This window comes from Drosophila navojoa, chromosome 2 (assembly GCF_054131105.1).
Source record: "Drosophila navojoa isolate 15081-1374.11 chromosome 2, UAZ_NAV_1.0, whole genome shotgun sequence".
Classification (NCBI taxonomy): Eukaryota; Metazoa; Arthropoda; class Insecta; order Diptera; family Drosophilidae; genus Drosophila; species Drosophila navojoa.
In genome coordinates, this window is record NC_142890.1 from 17,402,438 (window position 1) to 17,420,924 (window position 18,487).

Genomic DNA, 18,487 nt, shown 5'->3' on the forward strand with positions numbered 1-18,487 from the left:
TTACTTATTACTATTTAATACTTTTATATGCATTAATTTTGTATTATTTTATTTTATATCTATTTCATTTTTGTTTTTATTAATATTATATTTTTAAGCTCATTTTACTTACTTTTATCTAATTTTTTTTTTATTAATTTATATATTTTTTATATTATATTTATATTTGGCTTACTTTTATTTAATTTTATTTTTTATTAATTTATATATTTATCAATTTTTTTTATGTATTTCTTTCTTTATATATCTTTTTTTTTATTAATTTTATATTTATTTATTTTATATATCAATTTCAAGCTATTAGAAGTCCTTATCAATGATATGACTTGATTGATTAAATGACATTACAGCAAATAATAAAAAAAAATAATAATACATTAGAATAACTCATACAATATAATTTAATTAATCATCATTCAAAGACTTAATTATTTATTTATTTTCGTTGCATTTTACTGCTCTACAAAAGCGTAATTTAGTTTTCAATTTAGCCGACATATTTGTTTTTATTTATCTAGGCATTTCCTTCTGCTCTTTTCGATTGCAGCTCAGATGAATGCTGGCCCAGGGGATATTATATCATTTGTTGAATTTGGACAAAGCACGTAATGCCATAAAACTAATTTGTGTAAATTTAATTTGAGCTTACGGCTTCGGCGGCTCGTGGGTGAGCGCAATACGGGGCAATACAATATTTACAAGCTCTAAGCAAACAATTTGCATGTTCGACTGCCTGTGCGACGGCGTTGACCTTTAAACACCTGCGCAAACACAGAGAGCCCGCCCCTAGTCCTGCCCCACTGGCTGCCCTGCCTTCACATGCCCGCTGGCATAAATTGGTGGCATTTATTTTTCAGCTTTGTGTTAAATACACGACGCGGTCACACCTCATGGCCGAATGCCTCGAGTCGTTCGGTAAATATTTACGCAATAAAATTTAATGCGTTTCCTATGGACGAGATGCTAATGGCCAAACAGAGGGCGGCTCTTGGGGGCGGGGCGCACTGATAATTACAAATAAAAACATGCACGCAGCTCTCGAGCACGCAATCCAAGTAAATACATGCAATACATAATAAAAATCAAATAAAGCAAACCACAAATTATGGAAATACGAAACGAACCGGCAGCAGTAAAACCAATTAGGCTGCTCGACTTACCCGACAGGGCAAATAGGCGTGTGTGCCGATCTGCGTGGTCACATTCGATGTGGCGAAGCCGTCCAGATAGGGCTCCACCAGGACCCCAGTGGCCGACAAGGCGCCCACCTCGGGCAGCAGCGATGACACTTGAGCCGCCGGAAAGGCCAGAGCCGCTGACGAGGACGCCTCCACGACCCGCTCCTCGAAGCCAGCTGTGACGGCGGCCGTGGCAGTTGCCGCCGCCTTCGTTTGTGGATGCGATGCTGAAATTGATTTGGGACAAAGCAGAAAAACCAAATATATACACATATGTATTTATATAAGTTGTATTCCTGTTAATCGAAATGGCAATTTGAGCCACGGTTCGGGCGGGGCCTTTGTCACGTAGAAAGCACACGTGAGATAAGCGCTTCAATAGGTGTGTGATTAACAGCATGTGGGCGGCGCAGGTGGGCCGGGGGTGGAGCTGTATTATTGGATGCTGTGGCTGTTCGTGCCACATTAAAGTTGCATGAGCTCAGCTTAACAAGGATTTCGCACAGCTGCTCAATTGTTAGGTGTGAAGCATTTCAATTATACATGACATAGTTTGAGCTCTAAAGCATATATATATATATACATATATGCAGGTGTATGTATTATTTTCTGGATAGTTAATGAAAAATACCAGAAACAAATTGCAGTCTTTTAAAGATATCTCGCGAAGCAGAAATATTCACTGCATAATAATATTAATATAAATAATATTTTGACTCTGTTTTACATGTGGTTAAATTGTAATGTGAAAAGTCAATAATTATATATTAATTGTGTATTAAATGTTGAAGTTTTTGAAGATTTCGAACTCAGATTTCAATGAATATGAATTTGGAATTAAACTTTAATGGATTGTCGCGATCTGGCACCACTCTCTTGCTTCCAACCAATATACTCGATAATACATACATATATAATCAAACACAATCTGATCAATATCTTATCTATCTCTATGCATATATCTATAGGAACTGTAAGTAAAACCTATTCGATGCATCAGGAAAGAGAACAATAAATATGTGTACTAACTAATAGTTTCTTTCATCATCAGTAAGATCTAATATAGTAATTCTGATGCATTATGCTCATGTATAATTTAACAATCAAACCAATTTATAAACTCCATTCTATCACACAGACAGTTCAAATTCATGTGTAAGTGTATTCATTTTATATGAGCTGTGCTATATCTTCACCCACAATAAATCAATGCAATTAGAAAAGATATTGCCTTAATCCAATTTTTCTACCCTAGTCAAATTTCTCGACATAAATGAATAAATGATTTCGTGGCACGTTTTATGCGCCAGTCGAAATTGACAAACTGCGCTTGCTTGCGCTTTATTAAGACCCCAATGCCACTGGCAGCAACAGCAACAGCAACGGCAACGGCAATAACAATGTCAACAACAACAGCAACAACAACAGTAGCAACAACAACAACATTAATTGACGATGTGGCAAATATGCGCTTGACGCTTATTCACAGAGAACCCGCAGCGCGTCACCTAACAAAACCGCCAAGTCAGCCAGGCAGACAGGAGAGGACTTGCCACACCTTCAAAATCAGACACACACGCACACACATACACTCATACACAGAGAGAGAGAGAGAGCTGCAGGTGACGGTAGATGGCGTGTCTGTGCTATTGTTTGGTGGCGACTGTCAGTTTTTGGTTTCGAATTAATCAACGCCGTTTAAGTGGCTTCCACGCGTCGTCACCACTCAGCAGCAGCAGCAGCAGCACCAACAGCAACAACAACAACAGCAACCACCCACAATGCTGCTGATTTTTGCGCTGCCAAGTTTTTTAATGAATGGCGTTCATTAAAATTGATTGTTGTTTGCGGCAGCGCCACAGACGATGATTTGGCACTCAGCCACCCAGCCCGCAGAGAGAGTGTGGGCAGGGCAGGGTGGTGCCGCGATTCGATTGGGCACAGGGCGCACACAGCTAGCTACGCATGATGCTTGTCGAAATCGCCAATTAACTGGCAATTGCTCCAAATCGAATGTTTCGCTGCGTCCAGAGCTCGCCTCGCGCAGCATTTGACTTCGGTTTTGACGTGCGCCGAGCCACTTTACGGTATAAATTAATTTCTTGGTAATACAATGGGGCCGCCCAGTGGGACAATTCGATTTTGACTTTGACGCTACTGCCGCCTGCAGCTGACAGTTTCAGTTATTCGCGTTGTTTATAAATTTGCGTATCGCCAAATCGATTCTTTGCATTTGAAATTGAAATCTGTTTTCGCCCTGACCCCAATGCGCAGTCAGATGGAAATTTTCGCAAAAATTCCACAAAAGGGGCAACAAAATGTGATTTTCTATCAACATTTTTTTTTTTTTCCAACATCTTTGATTGCATATTTGAAACTGTGCACTGAGCCAGGGATTAAACTAATTGGAAACCAAAATATGATGCATACAAATAGGCGCACAAAATCAATATTTATTTAAGTGATACAGATATGAAATAAATTAAATGATTTAATCAATATATGAAGTGTTGAAAGAATATATAAAGGTGAATTAAAACATGGAAATGGAATGAAATATACAAATATATTGAAGAAAGAAGAGGCAGAAAATTTTATTTTTAAGCTTGAATATTTTTTATTTCTAAATTATATTAAAATATATTGTAAATTTAATAATCTTATTAATTAAAAAAAAAATATTTATATGCTCAGTTAATAATAAATTTTAAGAATTTAATAATGATTCATATATTTTTAGGCTTTGTTGATCAATCATCATTAACACCGCCATCATCATCATCAACCGTTAGGCTAAAAATGTCACTAAAAGTGGGCTGGAAAATCCAAAATTCGAAACAATATGCTAAATCTACTATGAGGCATGGCCTGAGGGCCGCAGATAAGTGATTTGATCCGTGTTTGTGCCCCAATTAAAAGGGCGAATGAATTTGAGTTTGACAACTCGTACGTCAATTTAATTGCTGTGTCCCATTTGATGGGCGACGCGACGGTGAGCGTCACCGGCGTCAGTCAATTTAAGTGCCGGGGCGTGGCAGGAACGGGGTGCAGGGGTGCTGAGCGTACAGCGGATATGTTTTGCCCATACACGACTCTCAGTCAGCCAGAATGAGAGACCTGCCCGAGGCACTCGTCTGCACCAGAAATCAGCAATCATTCCATTTTTGCCTATTTTATGCCTGTCAGTGTCAGAGAGTGTGGCCCCACGTGTGTGTGTGTGTGTGTGTGTGTGTGTGTGTGACATGTAGCTGTGGCACAAAAAGTAGAGAGACAGCAGAGTTGGCGTCCGCCGTAATTGACAAAAGGTTTCATGCATCCAATGCCATTGCCAGTGCCGTATCGGTGAGTCCCGCCTATCGCCTTTGCGCCGCTGAAAAATAGACGCACGAGTGCCTGCATGACATTTGCTCACAAGCACACACACACAGCCAGAGGCAATGCACACACACACACACACAGAGAGAGAGAGAGAGAGAGTAACACTCATACATTTGGGACTCAGTGCAATCGACACGGGAAAATTGAAGGCGCGTTGAAAAGATCAAAGCCATTCAATTGTCAGTGACAAAAGCTGGAGCTTCGCCGGTTCAACTGGAATGCGAGGCTGGGCTGGCTACTGGGCGTACTTGGGCGTAGGCGTGGCATCAATGCGAACTATCGCCGTTCGGTTGAACGACAGGAGCAGTGTGTGATTTGTCAAAGCCAAACACAAATTTCGTCCTGCCCTTTGGCCAGCTGGCACTCCGACAATTTTCAGAGGCTTTACTTGGTTCTTCTTTTTTGGAAAATGAACTGCTGCCAGATTCCACAACAATGCTGCCAATTCTGTTGGGGAAAAATACACGTTGTGTTTGGGAATGTACTACGATTCAAATTGAAGCTTTGGGAACTAAGGCAAAAGAGATCAACACAAAGAAAACATGCGGAAGACGAAATACTGGGAGATTCTGAATAAATTGAGGTAAATAGTAAAGTGCTCGACCTAGAGATACCGTGCACTCTTCTCTGCTGCTGTCTCTTTAAAATTATATGACGAATTACTAAAAAAATTACTTAGACTAGGTTTTTTAGTGGTTTCATGAATAAAATTATATTGAAGGTCTTTACAATATATTATTAAAATGATTTAAGATTAAAAATAAAAAATATATCAAATGAACTTTTTAGTATATGTTAAGTTGACAGTGTTTATTCATAGTATCGAAATTTGTATACACAAAGACACGAAATTCGAAAACAATATTCAATTCTCTGGCGGGTTGAAGGTGAGCGCAATAGACGCAAGACGTGAGATGCATTTCGTAGGATCTATTCAAATGGATCCTTTTTGATTTCAGTTAGCGATTTGAGGATGTGCAGCCCTTGCTGTGGACCTTGTTGCGGACCGTGCGGATGCGGACCTTGTTGCGGTTCCTGCTGTTGCGGACCCTGCTGCGGCCCGTGCTGTGGACCCTGTTGTGGTCCATGCGGAGGCTGCGGCAGTTGCTGTGGCGGCTGCTGTGGGCCATGCTGCAGCCCCTGCTGCAGTCCGCGCTGTGGACCTTGCTGCGGCATGTGTGGACCCTGCTGTGGACCATGCTGCGGGCCCTCTTGCTGTCCGTGCTGTGGACCCTGCTGCGGTCCTTGTTGCGGTCCTGGTTGTGGTCCTGGTTGCGGTCCTTGTGGTCCTTTCTGTGGTCCTTGTTGCGGCCCATGTTGCGGCCCCAAATGCTGAAACTGGGCGTGAGCCACCCAAATACGAATGGCTGCCACAATTATTACCTTAAGTTCGATCTAACCCGTTAGAGAATTGATATTAAACATCCACACTTCGAATGATAACAAAGGATAGACTGTGTAAGCTTTGCTAAGAATGTTAAAAATGCTGTGCTATACAAGAGGAATGCAGAGCTAGTCAAGTATTCCTATAAATTGTATGTTTGTTGTCTAAGAGGGGAACTTTGCAGAAGAGACTCACTTTCGTGTGTGTGTGAGAGAGAGAAAAAATGAGATGGAGCTATAGAGTAGGAGAGTGAAAGATGCAGTAATAGAGCGAGAGAGAAAGGGCGAAGGTTACAGAGAGAGAGAGAGAGAGAGAGAGAGAGAGAGAAAGAGAGAGCCAGACACAGAGAAAGAGAGTAAACACTCAGAAAGAGGAGAAACAAGAAAGTGAGAGGCAATTAGAATGAGTCGTAAAGACAGAAAAAGAGAGATAGGGACAGTATAAAGAGAGGAAAATAGAGAGAGAGAGAGGGAGAGAGATAAAGAAAGACTCGCATTGCGCTGCTTTAATATGCCTCTAATTGTTTAGCATTATCATTCCTTAAATCACTATGAAGAGCGGTCTTCTTGGTCTTAAAGTTTTACTCAATTTAGTGTTTTATAGTGAAATGAATATAATTTTTGCAGTGTAAGCTCTCGCATATATTGCCCTTCGTTGCGTTTGTACAGCTACATGGAGACAGCACAAACTGCTTCTGGCAGTATATTAATGAATCAAAAAAAAAAAAAAAAATAAGAAAAACAAAAAACGATAAGATGAAACAATTTGTTGTTGCTGCCGTGCGTTTGGCTCAGGTAAAAGTTGGTCATTTAAAAGTTATATGAATTAGTTCACAGAACTTTGTGTACGAAAAATTAATTAAAATATCAATTTCGGCAACGCACGGCAGGGCCAGTACATGAGAACAAACAACATATACACAGTAAACACGCACACTCACACACACACACACACACACACAGGCTTAAGGACATACGCAGCAAAGTCGACGATGACAACTACAAGAAACTGTGAGATGCTCTTGCTCGAGTATTTCGAGTATCCGCATAACCGGATGTTATTTACAGCTGCTGCAGCTGACACAAGTTTCCATACTTAAATTAAACGTTTTACACTGCAGATATAGACACACACAGAAGTAATCACACACACACACACACATACACAGAGAGGGCAGGAAAAGTTTAAATAAATGCTTGTTAAATGTCGCAAAATTGCCCGCAGCCCTTCACGGCACTAACTAAGTAACTTTGCTCGACATTCGCTGCGGCAGTTGCTTAACATTTTCACTGGAAATGCCCCAAAAGCATTTGCCAAGCAATACCGCTACACACTTTGTATATTTAGCTGCTACAGATACGGCCAGCAATATAGCAATATGGCAATAAAGAGATAGAGAGAGAGAGAGAAAGAGAGAGAGAGGGGCAGAGACACAGATACGTTTGCAGCTGGCCGCGTTGTCGACTCGGTCCGGCACCAGCGAACTTAATTAGGGTTAATTAATGTTAGAAAAACAACCACACACACACACAAAGAAAAAGAGAGAAAGTGAGAGAGAGAGAGAAACAAAGAAAGAGAGAGAGGGAGAGCATGTGTGTGTGAGCGAGAGGTATTGACTAACGAGAAATTGGCATACAATTTACATTCAACTGCAGCAGCTGAAGCAGCCAAACCGGAAATGAATTTTCAAAAGGCCGGAAGGCAGCAATTATGCGACTTGCTTTGTGCTCCTCCCCTCCTGCTCCTGCTCCATCTCGGCTCGCACTCTCCCTTGCACTGTGTAATAATTGTTCTGGGTATCGACATTCGCCGTCGCTCGCATCGCACACGGCTCTTCTGCGTGTTATTAGAAGCTCATGCATGGCTCATATCTTTTTTGGGCCACACACACACACACACACACAGCAGTACGAGTCCAGCCTCAAATTTGCTGTCTGTGTATTTGCATATCATCAACGTACGAAAACTTCTGACAGAAAAGAAAAAAAAGTTGAAACAAGCTCAGGCGTGTGTGCTTTGCGTATGTTAACGCCTTGTAACGTGGCAAATCCAATTTGAAGGCACGCCCCTTCCTTTGGTAGCTCTGCCTTTGCCTCCTATCCTTTGGCCTTGGCCTGTGAGGCGTGTCACTGGGCTGGCTCGTTATGATTGACAGGCACTGTAGCTGCCTCAATCTCTGCGCATAGACGTTGCTGCAACTTGGGCTCAAATAAACGCATTTGATTGAGTGCAGGGCCGAAGATTGGACTGGAGACTGCACATCAAACGAGCTGAGAGCTGGAAGTAGTCGACTAGAAGCTGCTCTGCTGTGAGCCTTGAATTAGTAGAGTCTCTCTTTAAGTAAACTATATAGAAAACTAATATATGAAACATAGTTATTGAAATACTTTAAGTAAACGGAATATTAGCTAGCCATAAATGGGAATTTATAGCAAATATAAAGTCTGTGTCTGCTGCCTGTAAATGCAATACATTTAGCTTCAAATTCTATAGTGCTGTCAGAAACAGTTTTTGCTTACTTATTGGCAGACATTAAAAAAATTTTTATATGTAAATATATATTTGTGTTTTGCCACAAATTAACTCAATTTATGAAATTTGCATGCGATGCGGCCTATTTTGACATATTTTTAAATATGTCACAGCAATCGAAGAGACAGAGAGAGACAGAGGCAGAGAGAGAGAGAGAGGGAAAATGTTGTTGTGACAGTCGTAAATATTTGATATGTAGACCATGTGCGCATACACAGATAGTGTGTTTTTCCAGCATTAGCTGCTTTTAATTATGCCCTAAAATAAACGGAGCAACCAATGTTTGGGTTTATATGTACACACGACAGACAGCAGACAACAGACAACAGAGCCAGCTGCTGCACTTGATGCGCTCTGACAAATTTTATGCATAAATGAATAAATAAATATTTGCGGACGGCCACAGCGATATGCACACTATGCGCTAAATAAATGATAAATAAAAAATGAATGGCGAAAACAAATAAGCATTAAAATCTCCGACAGCCATTAGATCACGCTTAATAGACCCTAATAGATTGCGGTTGACAATCATGCGTCGCCTACCCCCTTCCCGCACGCCTTTGGAATTGGAATTGCGATTCGCACACACGTATTTTGCATTTGACGGTCTCTGGTTAAGTTTATTTATTATTCCATTTATTCCATTTAGTTATTAATTAAACTGTAATTTATGTGCTTATCAATTTCCACCCGAAATTTGTCATCCTCGACCACATGTGCATAACGTTTACCTCCCTCGCCCCCACCCCTCACCCCCATAAACAATATGCATTTGGCACTTGGTTTCGCTTTTTTCACAGCGGTTTCTGTTTCTATTGCATTCATCGGTTTGACATTTGCCATGGAAAGCGGTTTTCTCTGTTAATACGGCTTAAACACTAATACACTGAAAGCTTTCGCACTTCGATAATTTGTCATGATTTTATGTAGCTAATATATAACAAACAACAATGCAATGTTGCTGTTCCATATAAGAATTAATTTATATTGTCGAGCATTTTTCAGTCCATATAATACTGACAGCTATCTGACTATATATTGATTTATAGCCTAATTAATATGGCTTTAAATCATACTACAATAAACTAAATATCCATTATGGATGGAAGACACCTTCTTCTGTCTGCTACACACATAAATAACAATTCAATGATTGAGTAAATTCGAATACGTATTCAATTAATAAAAATAATAATAATAATAAAATTGCAACTTGGAGTACACAAAAGTGGAATATCATTTACAATAATAATATGCAAATATAAAAAAGTTTAAATTCCCTGTTATTAAGCGATATCAGCAGTATTTACTTGGCTCACATTCCATTGGCAAATGCCGTTCATGAACCTGCTCAGATTCCAGCCGTAATTAGCTAATTAAAATTTATGCACAAGTCCTGCAAAAGTTGTTACAATGGTTCTTTATGTCCTTGTCGGCTGTCCGTTGTCCGCTGTCCGCTGTCCGCTGTCTGCTGTCCGCCGTCGGCTGCCTCTTGTCTGTTGCATAATGAATGCAACGAAATGCTAATTTCGCGGCTTTGTCACATATTGGAACATTAGTTTTCAATTTGTGTGAACAAAGGTTTTGTGCAATATTTGGTGGAAATTAACAAGCTGTAAAATGTCGTATAATGCACATGATGATAATAAACGCCGGCAGAGTTTGTTATTGAATTGGGGTATTTGTTGCCACAGTGAGCGAGCGTTATGTAATGCTATAATGGACGGTGACGTCAGTGCCACAGACACAGACATAATGACAGCTGTCTCTTTTGCGCCCACTGCCCTTAATTCTATCTCTCTCTCTGCTTTTTGCTCTCAGGCTCTCTGTCGCTCTCTCTCTCTCTCTCTGTCTGTCTCTCGGCTACGTGCAGAGCTCCACCTGTGGCTATATTCATCCATCATTAGCTGAACACAAAAAGGATTTTATGATGCGGTAATGGTGACATAAAAGCACGCACCACCATCCACCCACCATTCACATGGCACTCGCTGTGGAGGCGTCGTCGCTTTTATACACACATTCATACTTCTTCTACTGTTTTATGCCTTTTGAGCAAACAAGTTGGCGTATTTTGAAGCTAAGCTCAGGCACATACACACAAACGGACATAAACTGTCGCCCGATGCCTTTTCACACACATTTTAACTAAGCCACAACTTCCGCAACGTGTCATTCAGGCGGTGTCGTATAGTCCAAACTCCCCAACCAGACCCAGCCCCAGCCCCAGCACACGCTCCTCATAATGCTCATGGAACCACTTGCAGATCCTTTGCGATTTCCCGCCAGCTATCGCCTTTCATATACCCTGGACAAATCAAGCGAGCAGCAAGCCATACTGTATGTTCCCAGGTTCGTCCTCGATTGCTGCTATACCTATGTACCGTTTAATGTCGGAGACTCATTCAGAGTACTTGATTCAGTCAAGCGAAGCTAACGACCTGTAAATTTCATGAAACACTAAAAGTGTATTTGCAAATCGCCATAAATAATTATGTTTTGTTGACAGCCGCTTTCTGCAGCTACAGAGCATCCCCCGGCTGTTCACACTTTAGCCCATTTTGGCTTTTTATGAGCTTGTAGATAGGCGATAGTCACACGTAGTTGTGGCGTTGGCCGTAACTCAACGCTACGTTGCATAACTTAGTTTTCTACGCTTAATACAGTTTTACGGGCACTGCACTGACGCCTGACTCCTGACTGACTGCCGTCCGCCCGCCACCCGATCGAGTGCTAGGATGTCGCAGGAGTAGCGACAACATCGTCGGATGCTTGGCAAATACTTTAAAACGCATAAAAATTCCAACACGTCGTAAACTCACAGCTTTTAACAGCCCTCCCCCACTCGCCTTCCCCCTCACCCCACTGACTCCTTCCGCTGTTCAGCTAACAGCACAACAGTCGGCAATCAACTATATGCACACACACACACACATACACATTAGACAAACACACACACACACACACACTGAGGGGTCGTAGCTCGCTTTGTTGCAAGTCATGCACGTCAGGTGAAGTTGTTGTTGCTTGTTGCTTGTTGCTGCTGTTCACTGCTGGCTGTTTGTTGACTGTTGGTCTCTCGTTTCACCACGTCACGGGCGCCTTGTCTGTTCCGCTGCAGTTAACCTGCAAAGTAGCGCAATTTGTTGATAGCAGCTGAAATTTCATTTGCGAACAGTTTATATTTTTTATGCCATCTAATGATGGAGCCGCCCGCCAAGTGAACTCGATGTGCGACTCTGTAACGCGCTCTAAACACGTTCTGCACCATGTACAAAAAAAAAGGAGAGAAAAATAAAAATAAGAGATGAAGAGAGTGTAATATAATAAAATTGTTTTTTATATGTCAATTATGCGCAGCGCATACTTTCCAGAGACAGACAGACATGCCCAGCATGCAAGTATCCTGCGAATAACTCTGAAATAATTGCGAGACGTGTGCAGCGAGCACGCACTCAGAGCCAGAGGGTTGCCAACGAGCTGCGACATACTTGCTAAAACTGTGTGTCTTTTAACATCAGCTGCGGCGTCAATTATAAAGCCACTGCTCGAGTGGGCAGGGGCGTATTCGAATATGCACGAGTGCCTCAGACATTTTGGCTTTTAAAGCTGTTTAAAAATTGACCAACATTACAGCGTTCATCGAATGCCTGTGAGCGGTTCGTAATCGGGACAGGCTCCTTGCTATATTTGCAGCAGCTCAGTTTAGCTTTGGGCAGGGCCAGGCATTAATATCACTTTACCTCAATCTGTCCAATTTTCCAATAAAACTCCAGAAATCTGAAAGCTGCAAACGCTTTAAACAGCAATGCCAAACTGGAAGCCAGACAATGTTGTGTGTGTGTGTGTGTGTGTGTGTGTGTTTGGGTGTGTGTGTGGCAACAAAACTGCCTTTTAACTTTTGCATAAAAACAACGCAGCCGGCAGCAGTTAGTGCAGCTGAGCGTCGGGTCCCAGCAAAGGATGCAACTTTCAGCTGCTAAACGAAAATATAAAACACTTAACTCGTCTAGAGGCAACACTGCTTGCCGAGGCTCTCTCTGGCTGGTGCTGGCGGTGACTCACTCAAATTGTGGAGCGCTACGTGCCAGAGTTGCCTCAAACCAAACTAAAGCACACACACACACACACACACAAACAACAGAAAGACACATAAACAGCATCACACACACACACACACCACTTGGCTCCAACTCAGTTTGGTGACGCCCTACAGCGGCAACAATTTGATGGCACTCTGCGACGACACTCTGGCTGCGGGGAACAGACCAGAGACGGACAGCAGTAGGAGCAGGAGCAGGAGCAGGAGACTCGGCAGGGGTGGGTGGACAAACAAACAAGAACAAGCACAAGAATAACCAGGCCGTCACACCCCAGACACTGGCCCCACCCCGTGGGCTGCCCGTAAATTTGGGTCAGTTTTTGGCAGTAGGCAGCAGGCAACAAACAGCAGCCGAAACGCTGCTCCGTCCGAGTGCCAATAACAAACAGTGGCATTAGGTCAGTCAAACAGGACCGAAAATCTACAATTTCAGTATTTATTCTATTGACAGATCGGCTGGCGATAAAACTGAAAATTAATTGAAGCAGTTAAAGGCTGTATACCCAACCAAAAATGCATCCCGAAAAAGGAGAAATAAACTTAAATCAAATCGAGCTGAGACAAACGAAAAAAGAAAAAAAAAAACTAAAATAAAAATAAAAAAATATAATAAAAAAATATATATAATAAAAATATATAAAAAAAAAAAATAAAAATAAAATAAAAATATTAATAATATTTATTAATTATATTAACATGAACCAATATCATTATTATTATTTATTATTTTGTGATAATCTAATTAATATTTATATATTATTAATATTTCATTTATTTGTACTATAAAATATATCGCATGAAAGGCCACTCAACTCTTTCTTATTCCTATTAGCTCTATTTGATATTTTATTAATTATCAATAATAAAATAGAAATACATTATCATTGGATTATTTAATGATAATTAATAAATATAAATATTATTTTGTATATATATAATATTTAGATATCTCTTTAATATTTAGATATCTCAAACGATAACATAATTTTTCAAATACTTTTTAATTTATCTGCCCGACTAGACATTGCTCTTTACATCTGATAAATTCATCTTTGTCTGTACCATAAAATTAATTAAATAGCTCTCTTTCAATCCCCATTTCTATGCACAATGTGGGGCAGCACACCCACTGTAACACTTACCAGCTGCATTCAATAAAAAGCGCGACTCACACTAGCCAAACTATAAGATGCGCGTGGAGGCGGGGAGCTGGAGAGTCTTTTGCTTGGCTTTAATAAATAACAGGCAAAGTTTAAATTGCCGTTAGCATAAATTATGAGCAGTTAGAGCCTTTGGCTGCTGCATTCAGTCAAAGTCGACGCCATTTTGGCTGCGCCTTTAGCGCAAGCTGAAAAAAGTTGCCAACGCAACGGCGCGCCGCGGCGGGGGTTCGATAGTAAGGGATGCGGCTGGTGCAAAGGAAGCCAGCTACGAATTTTGGCCAGCTTTGTGTGGTTGGGGGGTTGGGGCGAGGCGGGAAGGGAAGGGCGCAGCAGTAAGATTTCAATTTGCCTGCTCGCTGTTTATGGGCCAGAGGAAACGTCGACCGAGTCATAAAGCATTTCCTGCACTCATGAATCGACTGCAGCAGTTGCACTTGTTTTTGTTGTTGCAGCAGCTAAAGTTCTTTCGTTTCGTTTTAGTTTTCTTTTTTCCCCATTTTATTTTACCAGGATCCTTAGAAAATGGAACATTGGACTGCCTGGCTGGCTGGCTAGCTTGCCTGGCTGCTTGCCTGGCTGCCTTGGTGAGTGTTTCCTGCAGCCTTGGGTTGGTATTATTCGCCGCGGGCTCCCATTACATTTACCTAGCGACTCCTTTCGCACCCCACAGCAACTGCAGAAGACTCGCCCATTCACGGCGCTCTGGCTGGCGTGTTGCGTCTCACATTCAGACCGCAAGTATTTCACATTGTTTGCCGTCGTATAAACCAAATAAAAGAGGCAAATGCCGCCCGTACACAGCTCGTGTTTATTTGTATATGGAAGTTCCATTATCCTGGCCTGCAGCCAGGCAGGATCTGTGAGCGCCTCTGGTATTTGCGGCATGCATTCCATGCGACCCACACAGCTCGCACTGCAAATTCCCAGCTTAAAGTTCGCTATTCAATTGAGGATGTCAGCCATCTGAATTTATTTTTATTTTTTAAATCTATATTAATTTTGCTATCGCTTGGATAATATGAGTATTTGTAATGTTGGACTTAGATAAATATATTTAATTTAATTTTTTTTTTTATATTTATTACTTTATATAGTAAAACATAAAATTGGAAAATTACATTATTTTTAATAAATTTATGTAATCAAATATTTTTTTTATTAAATATATAATTTGATATAAGAAATATTAATATATTAATTTTTTTAGTTAAAAATTGTTGAAAAATGTCTTGATTATTAATAATATTTTATTACTACTCATTTTAAAACTAAAATAAAAATGCAAAATAATTATAATCTTTTGTTTCGTTCCATGTTTTGATTTTTGCTTTTTCCGTAATAATTTATTATTGATATTTGACATCATTTGATGATGCAATTTATTTAAGCCGAAAAATCCAATTTGGAGCTCTAGTTTTCAATTTTCATTCTGACAAAATAAATCCAGCAGTTAGCTTTTATTTCATGCTGGATTTAGAAGCCAAATTCCCAGGAGTTAGTCGGCATTTTATGAAAAATTTGCTATAATTCCAAACTCTGCTCGGATGCCTTTTAAATATGCTATCAGATTCGATCGATGAATTTGCCAACATATCTCTATTTCAATTTTTTTTTTTTTTTTTGTATGGATATGCTCTCGTTGGGGCTCGAACTAACTGATTTTACCGGGCTGCATTGGCTTATTAAAAGAAAACTAATTTTGTTTTTAATCCAGACAGCTCCGACCGCAATTTGTGTGCTTGACTTTGTCAACGTTTGCACCACGCCTCCTGTTTCAGAGTGTCATTTGCATTTAAAATTTCGAACCACTTTTTTTTTTCTCTTTAGCCTGCACCAAAAATGCACTGAAAATGAATTTTTGCATAATGTGGCAGTGTGTGTGGGTGTGTGTGTGTGTGTGTGTGTGTGCCAAAGCTGCGGACAAAATTCACTGGAGAATTTGACAGAGAGGCGAGAAAAAGCGCACACTGGGATCCCGGGACGAGCACAGCGAGTCGGCGAATGGCCCAATGGCTCGACTCTATATGCAAATTACGCGCATTGCACTGTCATGAATTGTCACCCATTTTCCGACTGAGATGCTTCGACACGCGTCCAGGCCGCATTCCCCAACGCTCGAGCCAGACACGGCCTGAACGGGGCGTGGCGGGGGCCATGGAAACAACCGCATGAACATTGACAGAACCTCGACGAGGCGAGGCGAGGCTAGGCGACTCCTGTCGAGCCGACCCGAACCAGCTCGGGGTGGAACGGAGCCAAACCGCAAACGTTCAGCCCGCATTTCACACAGCGCTGCAGCGTCACGCTTTTGCAGCACTCGTACGGCCCGTGCGCCGGCAGACGGCATGAATATATTTGCTGCTAATATGGGCGACCGAATGGCATGGAATTGCTAATTTTATCAGCGAGTGCTCGTGTGTAATGGCGAATCCTTTTGCCTTTATGCGCCATTCCGGTGTTCCGGTATTCCGGCCGAGGGACAATTGTGCAGCAGCACATCGCGCATACGCAACGTTGGCGGGTTAGCGCTCGCTTTCCGCCAGCGTGGTATCTATGCGCTTGGCCATGATTCATTTAATGTTAGCCATTTCGCCAGGCCGTAAAGATTGATAATTATGTTGGGCTAATATTATGCGCCATAAAAATATACATCAAAACCATGAATGTATGTATTTTATGGCAGCAGCATCAGCAGCATCCAATGAATATAAACAATAACAATTGAAGTAATAGCAATAGCATATCCTATCGCCGGCTCGCACTCAGCCGCGTTGATGTGGAAGGACAACAGAGCGATATTCTGCATGTAGCCAAACGCCGCCACGTCTCCGCCCTTTCCCCAGCCTCTGCCCCACTATAGCCGGCCATGTGATTCCATTCAGTGTCTCTCTGTCTTTTTGGCTAGCCAACGATTTAATCGCAGTAATGGAAATGTCTTTTTTCGTTTTATTAGAGGTTTCCATTTCAGCGTATTTCTATTCGAGCATTTGCCATTTCAATTTGTAATATTTTTTTTCCCCCCAGATCTGGATCTGGTTGGTTTTTCCAGCGAGTCAACGCCAGCAAAAAATTGTATTGTAAAGGAAAACAATCCAATGATTTGCATTATTTACCAACGCCCACTGCCAATCGCACAGCTGACACAGTGAACTGTTCGCACAAATATTTGCATATATAGGTCAATCTTTGGAGATTTCGAAATGTCACTTGAATAACATCAAGGACTAAACCCATGCATATATATATAGCAAGCATTCAATGTTTAAAGGGGTCCATTAACCAACCAATGGGATATATAGCAATGCGTCTATATAATATCTATAACATTTTTCAATGAATCTATGTATATTTGGAGTAAGAAATATATGTAAATATGAGTATAAATATTTATATTTATATGTCAATCCTTCATAAGATATATGTAAACAATATTATATATGATTTTTATATGTATATTTAGAGGCTCCTCTTAATACCCATTTAACTATTAGCCTCGACAAGTTTCTCGGCTACTTCCCTCCCCTATATATAGCTCACATACTTAGAGTACAATGCAGTTCATTACAGTGGTTTATGGCAACTGATGCAGCTGGCTGCACGAGCTGCTGCCGCTGCAGATCCCTTCCTTCGATAACATGGATTTATGGCTGACACAATATATATGCACACGCAGATAGAGAGTACACATGTAACTGTAACTGTTGCTATAACACTAACCATAACTGTAGCTCGTCTCTGCGGAGCGGGGGGAGGGGTGACAGGCGGGCACTTGGCTAGGTCCAAAGTTGATATTCAACCCGCGCGGGTTGCACAACTTTCTAAACAAGCGTCAGAATTTGTGAGTACAAATGCAGCGCGCTCTCTCTCTCTGTCTAATTTTCCTTCTCTTTCTTTCTCGGTGCGTGTCGCCGAATTTATGGGTAACAATATTTTTGAAAACTATGTGAGGGCTGAAGACGGCAGAGAACAGAGGGATGGGAGACGGGCGAGGGGCTCAACGAATGGCAAACAACGTAAATAAACAACGCGCTGATGCCGACTGTCGGGCGTGAGGAGGATTAGGGATGAGGGATGGGGGATCAAGAATAGGGGATAGGGTATCGAGTATTGAGGGATCGGGTAATTGGGAGGACTCGGCAATGACGATACGAGCTGGCTGAAACGGAAGGAACAGGAACAATGCGGCAGCGTAATTTGAATACACAATGCGGGCTGTGCTCCGGCTTTCAGTTGTCTGTGGAGCAGGAGCAGTAGCAGGGGCAGGAGCAGGAGTAGGAGCAGGAAGCAGTGCATCCACTCGTTCGGTTTTATCTTTATGCGTCGTATGCTTCTTGCTTTTATGTTAGTTTTTTGCATGTTTTTTTTTTTTTTTTTTTTTCTTGTTTATTTTTTTTTTTTTTACTGTGCGCTTATTGCATTTGTCTCGATTCGTTTGGTTCGCACAAAAACAAATTGCCGGAAGTATGCAAATGCATGATGCAGCTTATCAGATATTGTTGGAGAGCTTTCGGCTCTGGGCCGTGCCTGGCCTGGCCTGGCCTGCCCTGAGCTGCCAGCTGGCTGGGCGTGGCACCCCTGCCGCTCATTTGCCTTGCAAAAGGCGCTCCACACTATGGAGATCTTCGCTGTAAATAAAAGTAAGGCGACGGCAAATAACTCTCAGGGACACTTGTACCGAATTGAACTGTCAGCTGCAGTGGGCACTTGCTCCTCCTCCTCCTCCTGCTCCTGCCCAGCCCCACTCTGC

The 18,487-nt window shown here is 41.5% G+C and overlaps 1 protein-coding gene across 2 annotated transcripts in view; it reads right to left on the minus strand.

Annotated features, from left to right (window-relative positions):
• The window catches only part of dpr11 (defective proboscis extension response 11), a 67,722-nt gene that overhangs the window by 13,544 nt on the left and 35,691 nt on the right, over positions 1–18,487 (minus strand). For both annotated transcript variants that reach the window (XM_018113681.3, XM_089259411.1), the window contains exon 3: positions 1,161–1,405. In XM_018113681.3, coding sequence (XP_017969170.1) covers positions 1,161–1,405 — 245 coding nt within the window. The remainder of the gene's footprint in view (positions 1–1,160; positions 1,406–18,487) is intronic.